This window comes from Somniosus microcephalus, chromosome 9 (genome assembly GCF_052327205.1).
Source record: "Somniosus microcephalus isolate GS21.2 chromosome 9, FLI_Smic_1.0, whole genome shotgun sequence".
In the NCBI taxonomy this organism is placed as follows: Eukaryota; Metazoa; Chordata; class Chondrichthyes; order Squaliformes; family Somniosidae; genus Somniosus; species Somniosus microcephalus.
Window position 1 is genome coordinate 181318603 of NC_140995.1, and position 14402 is coordinate 181333004.

The 14402-nt window shown below is 44.0% G+C and overlaps 1 protein-coding gene across 3 annotated transcripts in view; it reads left to right on the forward strand.

The window, feature by feature from the left end:
- Positions 1 to 1933: 1933 nt before the first annotated feature.
- The window catches only part of ube3d (ubiquitin protein ligase E3D), a 182129-nt gene continuing 169660 nt past the window's right edge, over positions 1934 to 14402 (forward strand). For all 3 annotated transcript variants that reach the window (XM_085997668.1, XM_085997669.1, XM_085997667.1), the window contains exons 1-2: positions 1934 to 2102; positions 11021 to 11217. In XM_085997668.1, coding sequence (XP_085853794.1) covers positions 2026 to 2102; positions 11021 to 11217 — 274 coding nt within the window. In that variant the 5' untranslated portion in view covers positions 1934 to 2025. The remainder of the gene's footprint in view (positions 2103 to 11020; positions 11218 to 14402) is intronic.

Genomic DNA, 14402 nt, shown 5'->3' on the forward strand with positions numbered 1-14402 from the left:
GGCATAACTGACTGGGCGCATGCGCCACACCCAACCACCACCCCCTTACATGCATGAATCCACTTGTCACTGCCTTCCAGATATGACTTTTTCAATTTTTCATTACCTTTTGCATTTTGTTGCCAAGCCAGATGAATAATTTACCATTAATTTCATGAACTGTAACCTTCTTGAATGTTTCACATGTGTACCAAATGCCATCTGAGCAAATAATATCAACTGAAACTTCCTCATATACTAGTTTACTTACTCCTCCAGGAAATTCAGTAGATTAGTAAGGCATGATTTCCTGCTACAAATTCCATATAAATTACTCCATGTGGAGGTTGTAGTGGCCAAAAATTGCTGGGAAAGTAACGACCAGTTTAATGCGCACACATTAGTGTTTAAATAACCCAACAATTTGTGGTGAGGAAAAGATACGCCATAAGTTGTGAATCGCCACAAATAGCTGGACTATTTGAGCCACTCTACTGTTAGCCTCACGAAAACAGGAGCTCGCTGTCAACCTCCCCGTGAGTTTCAAGAAATTGCTGCATTTGCACTGTTAAAACAAATTAAACTTGCTGCAGAACTTTAGGGCTGGTGGTACTTAATGACGTAGCGACCTTTTTAATGATGAGATTTATGTTCTTGCAATGCCACTCAACCTCTCCAGCCTAGAAAGGTAACAGTTGAAACAGTGGAATCTCATTCCTGCAGGTAGTAAATTGTTCCTAGAGGTTTTCAAAATTTTAAATGTTTTAATATTTTTCATCTTTTTTTCTCTCTCTTAATCCAATCTTTCTTTCCCTCTCTTTATTTTGCTCTTTATCTACTTTGACTCTAATTCACCCTATTTCCTTCTCCGTCATTCCTCTGTTTTGTTCTCTATCTTTAAATCTCATTAGTTAAGGATACTGTTGGTTCCTTCGTTCACCAGGGTCCCAGATGTCCCATTGACCTTGCTGCACCGTTATCAGCTCGCACTTCAAGCACATTTTTTTCGAGCTGATGGGTGAGGAAAAAAGCTAACAAATGATGCCCCACTCCAGCAAATTCTATAGTACGTTGATATTACAACCTATTGCTTAATTTTTAAAAACTCATTGGCCCAGAATTTGCTGGTGCGGGGCATCTCGTGCAGCTTGCCCTGCTAGATATTTTTCCTCACCCTTCAGCTCAAAATGTTCAGAGCATCTTGGCTGATACACAAACTTCCATTTGCGGGCACATTCAGTGTATATTTGGGCACATATCTGTAGCATTATCAAAAATACAACTTTGTTAACAACGTCCGAGTACATTTTGTATTCGAGTGTGGATGGACATTAGTAAACCACAAAATTGTTTGGGATTTGTGAAATTCAGGAATGATTACAACCTCTGCATTAGGTGTGGGCGGAGGAAAGATTTTTAATTACTCTGACATCCGAATTTTACAAAAATTCCGAACATGCCCTCTGAAGCACGGCACCAAAGGTGGTAAACCAAATTTTAATTTAATTTGTTAAGTTTTGTTTAAAGTTTTATTAAGTTACAGTTAACTGGTTCTAACCAAAAGAGGATCAAAGGTAGTGCCTATCGACAGGATTCAGAGGCCGTGCACCTTCCTGGGCCGCAGGGGGCGCTGTTTATTTTTGCTCTCAGTGTAAGGGTTTTATCCTGAATGCGGCTCTTCGGCCTTTGCCGAGTGGAACGTGAGAGAGAGGGAGGGGGGTGAGAGTTGGCGGCGTGCGCGCGCACGCACCTGGGCCGGAGTTCCAAGGAGGGAGCCGCGCGTGCACCTGGGCCGGAGTTCCAAGGAGGGAGCCACGCGTGCGCCTGGGCCGGAGTTCCAAGGAGGGAGCCGCGCGTGCGCCTGGGCCGGAGTTCCAAGGAGGGAGCCGCGCGTGCGCCTGGGCCGGAGTTCCAAGGAGGGAGCCGCGTGCACCTGGGCTTGGGCCGGAGTTCCAAGGAGGGTGCCGCGCGCTGCTTGGGTGCTACTCTCTGACATTTCATTCAGTGTTTCCCCGGATCTGCACTGACCCAGGGCTCGAGGGGGAAATGGAGACAAAGCTAACCCAGCCGCGGGTTTTCTTAGAGATCAGAAACAGCACGCAAAGCGGGCACTTAGTATTTGGGTAACTTTTTTTTTTCAAATGATCGGTGTGGTAATTTCAAAACTTGTTTGTGGATTTTAAAAATAGATTTGAGTGCGTTTGCTTACATTGATCGTCAAGATCTGAATAATTTATACTGTTTTTCAATGGAGGAATGAGGATTTCCTGTCGAGTATTTAGCAATGAGAATTCATTGCTTTTTAGTTGGTAAGCTGTATGGGAGAAAACCTAATACAATAGCAAAATACTGCGGATGCTGGAAAAACAGAAATAACAACAGAAAATGCTGGAAACACTGAGCAGGTCAGGCAGCATCGTGGAGAGAGAAACGGAGTTAATGTTTCAGGTCAATGACCCTTCGTTGACTCTGTTTCTCTTTCCACGATGCTGCCTGACCTGCTGAGTGTTTCCAGCATTTTCTGTTATTTGGGTGAAAACCTAACCAGATGCACATTGACAATTTAGGACTGGGCTGAAGTGTTAGCTGAGACTTCTGCACAAGTATATAGTGGGGCTTCAACCCACAGGCAATGCTGCACTGTTAGAATCATAGAATGGTTACAGCACTGAAGGAGGCCATTCAGCCCGTCGAGCCCGTGCCGGCTCTCTGCAAGAGCACTTCAGCCAGTCCCACTCCTTCGCCCTTTCCCCGTAGCCCTGCAATTTTTTTTCCTTCAGGTACTTATCCAGTTCCCTTTTGAAAGCCACGATTGAGTCTGCCTCTACCACCCTTTCAGGCATTGTATTCCTGATCCTAACCACTCGCTGCGTAAAAAGGTTTTCCCTCATGTCGCCTTTGGTCTTCTGCCAATCATCTTAAATCTGTGTCCTCTGGTTCTCGACCTTTCCGCCAATGGGAACAGTTTCTCTCTATCTACTCTGTCTCGACCCCTCATGATTTTGAACACCTCTATCAAATCTCCTCTCAACCTTCTCTGCTCTAAGGAGAACAACCCCAGCTTCTCCAGTCTATCCATGTAACTGAAGTCCCTCATCCCTGGAACCATTCTAGTAAATCTTTTCTGCACCCTCTAAGGCCTTAACATCCTTCCTAAAGTGCGGTGCCCAGAATTGGACACAATACTCCAGTTGAGGTCGAACCAGTCTTTTATAAAGGTTCATCATAACTTCCTTGCTTTTGTACTCTATGCCTCTATTTATAAAGCCTAGGATCCCGTATGCTTTTTTAATCGCTTTTTCAACCTGCCCTGCCACCTTCAACAATTTGTGCACATATACCCCCAGGTCTCTCTGTTCATGCACCCCCTTTAGAATTGTAGCCTTTAGTTTATATTGCTTCTCCTCGCTCTTCTGACCAAAATGTATCACTTCGCACTTTTCTGCGTTAAATTTCATCTGCCACGTGCCTGCCCATTCCACCAGCCTGTCTATGTCCTCTTGAAGTCTATCCTTATCCTCCTCACTGTTCACTATATTTCCAAGTTTTGTGACATAGAAACATAGAAGATAGGAGCAGGAGTAGGCCATTCGGCCCCTTGAGCCCGCTCCGCCATTTAATGCGATCATGGCTGATCATCCAAATTCAGTACCCTGTCCCTGCTTTCTCCCCATATCCCTTGAGCCTCAAGAAATATATCCAACTCCTTCTTGAATATATTTAATGAATTGGCCTCTACTGCCTTCTGTGGTAGAGAATTCCACAGGTTCACCACTCTCTGGATGAAGAAATTCCTCCTCATCTCTGTCCTAAATGGCTTACCCCTTATCCTTAGACTGTGACCCCTGGTTCTGGACTCCCCGACCATCGGGAACAACCTTCCTGCATCTAGTCTGACTAGTCCTGTTAGAATTTTATAAGTTTCAATGAGATCCCCTCTCATTCTTCTAAACTCCAGCGAGTACAAGCCCAATCGACCCAATCTCTCCTCATACGTCATTCCTGCCATCCCAGGTGTCAGCCTGGTGAATCTTCGCTGCACTCCTTCCATGGCAAGAACATCCTCAGATAAGGCGACCAAAACTGCACACAATACTCAAGATGTGGTCTCACCAAGGCCCTGTACAACTGCAGCAAGACATCCTTGTTCCTGTACTCAAACCCTCTTGCTACGAAGGCCAACATACCATTTGCCGCCTTAACCGCCTGCTGCACCTGCATGCTTACCTTCAGCAACTGGTGCAGAAGGACGCCCAGGTCTCGTTGCACTTCCCCTTCTCCCAATCTATTGCCATTCAGATAATAATCTGCTGCCTTGTTTTTGACACCAAAGTGGATAACCTCACATTTATCCACGTTATATTGCATCTGCCATGCTTCTGCCCAATCACCCAACCTGTCCAAATCATACTGGAGTTTCTCGGCATCCTCCTCACAGCACACACGCCCACCCAGCTTTGTGTCTGCATATTTTGAAATTGTGCCCTGTACACCCAAGTTCAAGTCATTAATATATATCAAGAGATGCAGTGGTCCCAGTACCGACCCCTGGGGAACTCCATTGTATATCTTCATCCAGTCCAAAAAACAACCATTCATCACTACTCTCTGTTTCCTGTCACTTAGCCAATTTTGTATCCACACTGCCACTATCCCTTTTATTCCACGGGCTTCAACTTTGCTGGCAAGCCTATTATGTGGCTCTTCATCAAACGCCTTTTGGAAGTCCCTGTACACCACATCAACCGCATTGCCCTCTGGCTGTTCACCCTCCCCCCTCAATGTCCTGCAGCTGCTCCGTGACATCCTTGACCCTGGCAACAGGAAGGCAACGTACCATCCAGGAATCACGTCTGTGGCCGCAGGGGACTCCTGCACCACCTGCTTGGTCCTCCTTGTCTGTCTGGTGGTCACCCATTCCCTCTCTGCCTGCACACACTTAAACTGCGTGGTGACCGCCTCCTGAAACATGGCTCTCGGCCTCATGGATGCAGTGACGCCAGCTGCTGCTCAAGCTCCGAAACCTGGAGCTCGAGCTCCTCCAGCTGACGACACTTCCTGCACATGTGGTTGTGCAGGACACAGGAAGCGTCCTGGGGTTCCCACATGGCACAAGGTGTGCATGCCACAGGACTGAGGTGCCCTGCCATGCCTCTATTTAATAGACTGTTAACTCACTTAACAGAAATAAACTCAAGACTTTAAAAAAATCACTAGCTACTCACGTATCAGCTCCCTCCCTTGTGCTGATGTCACTTTAGGTTCTTCTACCTTGCTCCCTGATGCTCGTGCTCCCTCCGGGCTCTCAGGCCTACATTTATCTCCGCCCGCTCCTCTCGCTGTCCCGCAGGCCCGCTCTTGGGCCTATTAACTTAGAGTCCTTGGGCTCTGTAGCTCCATTCCTCCTTTTCAGTTAGACGCCTCAACCGCCTTCCTCCTCTCCACCGATTTCTGCTATCACCAAATTCTTCCACTCTGCTTGCGATCCACTCCAATTGTGTTCACCCAGCTTTGTCTCCAAGCTCTGTGATCAAGCTCAGAGGAGTTGGAGGTTGCCGTCTTTTGGATGAGCCATGAAATTGAGACCCTGTCTGCTGGCCCAGCTGGATGCTAAAGATCTCCTGGCTCTATTCGAAGAAGAGTAGCGAGTTCTCCCAGTGACCTGGCCAATGTTTGTCCCTCAGGCAACCTCACAAACAGATAAATTGATTATTTATCTCACTTACTGTCTGTGTGTTTGTGACCTTGCTATGTATAAATTGGCTGCAACTTTTGACCACAAAACAACAGTAGTTACACTTTAAAACTAATTCAGCGGTGGTAAAGCATTTGGGACATCCCAAGGATCTGAAATATGTCATATAAATGCAAGTTTGTTCTTTTTGGATTGAAAACACCAGAAATGGATCGTGTATTGGACTAGCTTGGCCACTTTCTTTAATGCACACTCTGTTATCTTTCCTGCCCCAATCAAAAGCGCACACTTTAATGGCAGTAATGAGCATAGTACACCATGGATAGTTTCATCACTTCATTTGTCTCCAAGCAAACTGTTCTTTGGTGGATTAAAACCCAGACTAAATGCACACTTGTCATTCGTCATTCACTGATGTTAACCGATTATCTACAACAGTTAAAAAACAAAAAGAAACTTCGCATGTCATAAATCAATGATAGACTGTAAGGGAAATAGTGATAAACATGCAGTTCCTATTGCAAGTGAAGAAGAGCTGGTAATGAAGGGGCTCTTCATGTGTGGTAAACTGGGTATTCTCTACCTCTCCACCACCACTCTCAAGCTCTCCACTGCCTTTGAGCTGCAGCTTCCTCCAGGTAACGTTGGGAAGAGCAAAGCCATCATCTTCGGCCCTAGCCACCGATTCCATCCCCTTCCGGCAGCTCTCTCAGGCTTGTAACCTCAGCATCCTATTTGACCCTGAGCTGAGCTGAGCTGAACTTCTGACCACACCATATCCTTTCCGTTGCAAAGACTGCCTCCTTCCACCTCCGTAACATCCACCCCTACCTTAACCCACTTAATGCTGAAACCCTGCTCGAGGACTTTGCCGCCTATAGGCTCGACTATTCCAATGCTCTCCTGACCAGCCTCTCATCCTCTACCTTCCATAAATTTCACCTCATCCAAAGATCTGCAGTCAGTATTCTATCCTGCATCAAGCCCCACCCACCCATCGCCTCTGTCCGCTGACCTACATTTGGTTCCCAGTTCCCCAGCACCTCAAATTTACAATCCCAATCCTTATGTTCAAATCCCTCTATAACCTTACCCTTCCCTATCTCTGTAACCTCCTCCAGCCATACTGCACCCTCTTCTAAACTGTCTGCTCCTCTGACTGGCCCCTTGTGCATCCATCCCCTTCACCCCACCATTGGTGGCTGTACATTCCGCCGTCTGGGCCCCCGCTCTCGGATTCACTCCTTAAGCCTCTCCGCCTCCTTGTCCTCCTTGAAGACTCTCCTTAAAATCCACCTCTTAACCAAGCTTATAAATCTTCAATATAACAACCGAAAACGCTGGAAAAACTCAGCAGGCCAGGCAACATCCGTGGAGAGAGAAACAGAGTTAACGTTTCAGGTCAAAACCCTTTGTCAAGACCTGAGAAAAAAGCAGGAAATGGAACAGATTGAAAAGCAGGAATGGGGGAGGGGATGAAAGAACAAAAGGGAAGGTCTGTGAGAGGTGAAGAGACATTAAGAGATATTCAAGACAAGACGAGATGGTAATAGGACAGGTAAAGAGACAAAGGCTGGCTCTAGATGAAGTGTGAAATACGCTGGCAGAATGAGAGACAGCTGCCATGTGGGAGAGAAAAAAAGGGAAAGGCACAAACCTTCCTTGGTTGAGCATCGATTTTCCTGGTTATTCTTCTGTGAAGCGCCTTGGGACATTTTACTGTGATAAAGGCGCTATATAGATGCACGTTGTAATTTGTCACTTATGTTCCTGTGATACAGGTATTTATTGTGCACCAAGTATAAAAACGCATGTCATATCACCTGACAGGCATTCATTGAAATTGGCCTGATTTGTGATAGTTTGTTATTCTAATACATTCTTATTGGTCTTGAGTTACTTTTGCCATTACAGGGCTCAGGATAATAATTGATATAAACCTACAGGGCTCAGGATAACTGATCTAAACCTACAGGGCTCAGGATAATAATTGATCTAAACCTACAGGGCTCAGGATAACTGATCTAAACCTACAGGGCTCAGGATAACTGATATAAACCTACAGGGCTCAGGATAATTGATATAAACCTACAGGGCTCAGGATAATTGATATAAACCTACAGGGCTCAGGATAATTGATATAAACCTACAGGGCTCAGGATAACTGATCTAAACCTACAGGGCTCAGGATAATTGATCTAAACCTACAGGGCTCAGGATAACTGATCTAAACCTACAGGGCTCAGGATAATTGATCTAAACCTACAGGGCTCAGGATAACTGATCTAAACCTACAGGGCTCAGGATAATTGATATAAACCTACAGGGCTCAGGATAACTGATCTAAACCTACAGGGCTCAGGATAACTGATCTAAACCTACAGGGCTCAGGATAACTGATCTAAACCTACAGGGCTCAGGATAACTGATCTAAACCTACAGGGCTCAGGATAACTGATCTAAACCTACAGGGCTCAGGATAACTGATCTAAACCTACAGGGCTCAGGATAACTGATCTAAACCTACAGGGCTCAGGATAACTGATCTAAACCTACAGGGCTCAGGATAATTGATCTAAACCTACAGGGCTCAGGATAACTGATCTAAACCTACAGGGCTCAGGATAACTGATCTAAACCTACAGGGCTCAGGATAACTGATCTAAACCTACAGGGCTCAGGATAATTGATCTAAACCTACAGGGCTCAGGATAATTGATATAAACCTACAGGGCTCAGGATAACTGATCGAAACCTACAGGGCTCAGGATAATTGATATAAACCTACAGGGCTCAGGATAACTGATCTAAACCTACAGGGCTCAGGATAATTGATATAAACCTACAGGGCTCAGGATAATTGATATAAACCTACAGGGCTCAGGATAATTGATATAAACCTACAGGGCTCAGGATAATTGATCTAAACCTACAGGGCTCAGGATAACTGATCTAAACCTACAGGGCTCAGGATAACTGATATAAACCTACAGGGCTCAGGATAACTGATCTAAAACTACAGGGCTCAGGATAACTGATCTAAACCTACAGGGCTCAGGATAACTGATCTAAACCTACAGGGCTCAGGATAATTGATATAAACCTACAGGGCTCAGGATAACTGATCTAAACCTACAGGGCTCAGGATAATTGATCTAAACCTACAGGGCTCAGGATAACTGATATAAACCTACAGGGCTCAGGATAACTGATCTAAACCTACAGGGCTCAGGATAACTGATCTAAACCTACAGGGCTCAGGATAATTGATCTAAACCTACAGGGCTCAGGATAATTGATCTAAACCTACAGGGCTCAGGATAACTGATCTAAACCTACAGGGCTCAGGATAACTGATATAAACCTACAGGGCTCAGGATAATTGATATAAACCTACAGGGCTCAGGATAACTGATCTAAACCTACAGGGCTCAGGATAACTGATATAAACCTACAGGGCTCAGGATAATTGATATAAACCTACAGGGCTCAGGATAACTGATCTAAACCTACAGGGCTCAGGATAATTGATATAAACCTACAGGGCTCAGGATAACTGATCTAAACCTACAGGGCTCAGGATAATTGATCTAAACCTACAGGGCTCAGGATAATTGATATAAACCTACAGGGCTCAGGATAATTGATATAAACCTACAGGGCTCAGGATAACTGATATAAACCTACAGGGCTCAGGATAATTGATATAAACCTACAGGGCTCAGGATAATTGATCTAAACCTACAGGGCTCAGGATAATTGATATAAACCTACAGGGCTCAGGATAACTGATATAAACCTACAGGGCTCAGGATAATTGATATAAACCTACAGGGCTCAGGATAATTGATCTAAACCTACAGGGCTCAGGATAATTGATCTAAACCTACAGGGCTCAGGATAACTGATATAAACCTACAGGGCTCAGGATAATTGATCTAAACCTACAGGGCTCAGGATAACTGATATAAACCTACAGGGCTCAGGATAACTGATCTAAACCTACAGGGCTCAGGATAACTGATATAAACCTACAGGGCTCAGGATAATTGATATAAACCTACAGGGCTCAGGATAATTGATATAAACCTACAGGGCTCAGGATAATTGATATAAACCTACAGGGCTCAGGATAACTGATCTAAACCTACAGGGCTCAGGATAATTGATCTAAACCGACAGGGCTCAGGATAATTGATCTAAACCTACAGGGCTCAGGATAATTGATCTAAACCTACAGGGCTCAGGATAATTGATCTAAACCTACAGGGCTCAGGATAATTGATCTAAACCTACAGGGCTCAGGATAATTGATATAAACCTACAGGGCTCAGGATAACTGATATAAACCTACAGGGCTCAGGATAACTGATATAAACCTACAGGGCTCAGGATAATTGATCTAAACCGACAGGGCTCAGGATAATTGATATAAACCTACAGGGCTCAGGATAATTGATCTAAACCTACAGGGCTCAGGATAACTGATATAAACCTACAGGGCTCAGGATAACTGATCTAAACCTACAGGGCTCAGGATAACTGATCTAAACCTACAGGGCTCAGGATAATTGATCTAAACCTACAGGGCTCAGGATAATTGATCTAAACCTACAGGGCTCAGGATAATTGATATAAACCTACAGGGCTCAGGATAACTGATCTAAACCTACAGGGCTCAGGATAATTGATATAAACCTACAGGGCTCAGGATAATTGATCTAAACCTACAGGGCTCAGGATAATTGATCTAAACCTACAGGGCTCAGGATAACTGATCTAAACCTACAGGGCTCAGGATAATTGATCTAAACCTACAGGGCTCAGGATAATTGATATAAACCTACAGGGCTCAGGATAACTGATCTAAACCTACAGGGCTCAGGATAATTGATCTAAACCTACAGGGCTCAGGATAATTGATATAAACCTACAGGGCTCAGGATAACTGATATAAACCTACAGGGCTCAGGATAATTGATATAAACCTAACACGTTGCTCTACAGTCTAAGTTTTATTAGCCGATGCATAATATAGTATTATCCTTGACAGTGAATAATCGGACTTAGCGAAACTGCTAATGAAAAATCTAGCCACCTCTAGCCAGGTACTTAGTATGCAGCTTGACTGCTAATTGAATCTGCATAATTTTGCACTGTTATCATCATCTGAAATTAAATGATGTTCACAAGATAATCTCTCATGTAAGGATTAGAATAATGTATTCAGAGAGGTAGGCGTGTTTCGACTATGGATGTTGTATCTCTAGGCTACAGTGGGCGGACTTGCTTCAGTGCTGTTTGAGTGTGGGTCAACGAAAATAATGCGTTGTATTCTTTGAGCAGGAACTTCCCAGAGAATTACTCAGAATTGCAAGTTACTCTCGGCCTATCATCCATACATCTTCGGACTGCTGAGAAGTGTGCGAGCTTAGATTTGCCAGTAGGGGTCAGAGTTGTTCCTCCCTCTTGCCGCAGTCTCCAGTACATTACGGGAGATGGATTACACATGAGGCTGCAAGTTCAGATCGATAGACCTGCAGGTGACTGTCTTATATTTTTGACTAAATTAATCATGTTGAAAATTATTGTCCAATATAGTCTGCAATTTAAAAATCTCACAATTTACACAAGATTATTATTATTATTTACCCAAAAGCCCAGCAGATAGTTACATTTCATAGTCAGCCTTTAGGCTGCTGGCTGGATCAGAGAAATGGACAATTCCTGGCCCACCAGTTTTTTAAGCTAGTGGTTCACACACCTTGAACATTCAAACATAAACTAAGATTATAGTAACAAAGCTGTTCGAATATCAGGAAAGTTTTGCAATATATAACCCACTTCAAATATAATTTTACATAAAAAATGTAAGCAGTTTACTTTTGCTTACCCTGTGTTCCTTTCCCCTGTCGCTCCTCTTCACCATTCTCTTAATTTAATTAATTAAAATAGAATAAATGTTCTTTTCATCCAATCTCACAATTTATTTAATCTAATTCTTTACTTGCCTTCTTTCACCTTCCTCCTGCCTCCCACAATGAATTTTACAGCTGGGAGAAACGTCCGAAAATAGAGATTTCATTGGCTGCAAACTGGCTTCAAAGGTCAGCTCTTTGAGCTTTAGATTGGTTAAAGTCCGTATTTTGATTCGGTCATATAATAAATGTGACCCGGTCAATCCTTAACGTGCAAAAGCGTGGCAAACTAGGAAGCGCTTTTCCCATCACGTGAACTCATTCAGAGCTCCCGTGGCGTGATTTACCACAGCACAGCAAATTCGCCCCCCCCCCCCAACCTGTGGCTCAATGGTTAACAGCACCATGTGATCAGGAGGGGCCCCAGTTTTAATCTCCGCTGAGTTAGCTGATAGCGATGCACGGTTGGGCCCGACCTCCCTGGGCTAAGAGCGGGGGAAAAAACCGATGAGGTTTCGACTCCTGACTGCATGCCAGTGACACCTGCTGGAAGTTCATAAATGTGCATGCAGGGGTGGAGGACAGCTTGAACTTTGGATACGATGGCTCCCATTGACTGAATATCCAACCAATTCTCACTGTCCAGGCTTGTATTGTAAGAATAATCCATTGGTTGAGGACTGTTGTACCTCAACTGCGTCCCAAAGAGGGAGGGGTAAGACTGAAGGACAAAAAAAACTTTCCAAATACTGTATGTGTCAAACATAATGCTACCCAGAGTTCTGTGCAGAGGATAAATTCGTACCCAAGCCTAAATTCTAATATCCTAAATCATTTCCTGCTTATAACTGTTAGATTAATATAGAATTCTAATCTCCTAAATTGCTTCCCTTTTGGAAGTTAGAACTGCAGATGCAGACCAATCTGTTGAAGGACAAGTATAGTCTACAGAATGGTTTCATGGTCTGTCAGTGTTATTTCACTTACTGACTCACTGGTAACTTCCATTTCTCTGCTTGTTAGTGCTTTGAGGGACAGGTTGTACAAATTTTGAATCCATGAATAAATTGACAGGCAGCTCAGGGATGAGTGACTCACAATCAGTTTATAAGCGGAATGAAAAATCTGAGCAAGACGTTTCATCGCCATTACTGTGTTGAGCTGGTGGCTGAGCACAGTGTGAGAGCAGGCCTTTTCTAGCAGTTGTGTACTTGTACATCCTTTTTAATATATCTTCTCAGTTGTTTTCACATATGCTTATAATATTCGATGACGGGTCTTGTTCTATGAGTTTTCTGCTTGTTTCTAAGTTGAGCATAGTTCACTCATGCCTGAGGCGATTGTGAATTATATAGTCTGTTTATTCACGGATAGAAACTTGGACTGTCAGCCACCAGTAATTCCATTATCATTTTTTGCTTGAAGCATATTTGCCAGTCAGGGTTGTGGGGTAGGCACTTCAGTTAGTAACTGTGTCATGACAGTAATAGAAACTGAGCTCGAGGGGACGGGCCTTGCAGGTGTGATGTTACAGTGATTGACGGGCGCCGCATTGTTAATACTAAATGTCACAAATCATTACTGATATGCTTTAAAACAAAAAAATATCAATGCATGAAAAGTAAGAGTTATTTTTCTGGAATAGAAAGAATACTGTTGGAGGGAAGGACTGTTAAGTGCATTGGTTATGGTACAGTAACACACAGTGTAAAATGTAACTTTGGGCTGTTATTCCTGCAAGCAGACAAAGCGTGTGTGGCTGAAAAGATTGGCCCTGAATTTGCGGTTGGAGGCGTACCAGAACAAAAAGGCTCCCAACCGAAAAAAAAAATCTGAATGTACCTGGTGTCTCCGGAGCTTCGGACTCTTTGGGTCCTGGGCCTGCAGGCGTAAAGGCCCATGGATCCCGGGGCGCATGTGGTTCGGAAGCGTCCCCGGGATCACGTGGGCCCGGTCAACCAATGACAAAGGGGGACTCCTATGATGCTTATGGGGATTCCATTTATGTAAGGAATCCCCATTAGCATAATAGAAATCCCCCAATAAATAAAATTTCACACCATTTAAATAAAAAATAAATGTGCCCATGTTCAAAATTAATTAAAAGACCCTTTAATTAAGCATTTAAAATAAAAATTTAATTTTTTGAAAATAAATTTAAACATTTAAAAACGGGCCATAATTTATCTAAACTAATTTTAAATGTATGTATGTTTTAACCATTTAATTTTTTTTATTTAAATATTTATTTTAACCGTTACGCTGGTAAAAGCAGGCCTAACGCCTGCTTTTACCAGACGTAAGGGTTTGGTGGGCATTCGCTGGGCAAATAGCACAACTCTGCACCAGAGAAAGTGTTTTTGCAGCGGGTGTGATGGATCTGTCGATGCGAAACCTGACCGATTGCAAGTTCAGGGTTTTCAGCATGCGCATGCAGAAACCTGGAACTTGCGGGGCCTTTCTGAAGCTTCCTACAGCGTACGTTGTCGAAAGCACCGTAATTTCAGGCCCATTGTGTTTTTTTTAAGTGGCAAGTTATTAATAATATTTATGTATGAAGATCATAGAGTCATGGGGGAAAAATTGAGTCGCGTTCCCTTTCTAGCGCCCCAAAAAAATTAGCGCCCCCCGGGGCCGAATTCATCAGTAGTGTCCCAAGAGGGAAGCGGGGCGCCCTGCCTCCCTCTTGGGGCGCTGTGAGGGAATATCATGCCGCAGTACTGCAGGCCTTCCTCCCCTTCTTAAACAGGAGCGGCCTTGCTCATGGAGCGCAGCCGGCACTGTGGTGGTGGGGGGGGTGCTGCTGCTCA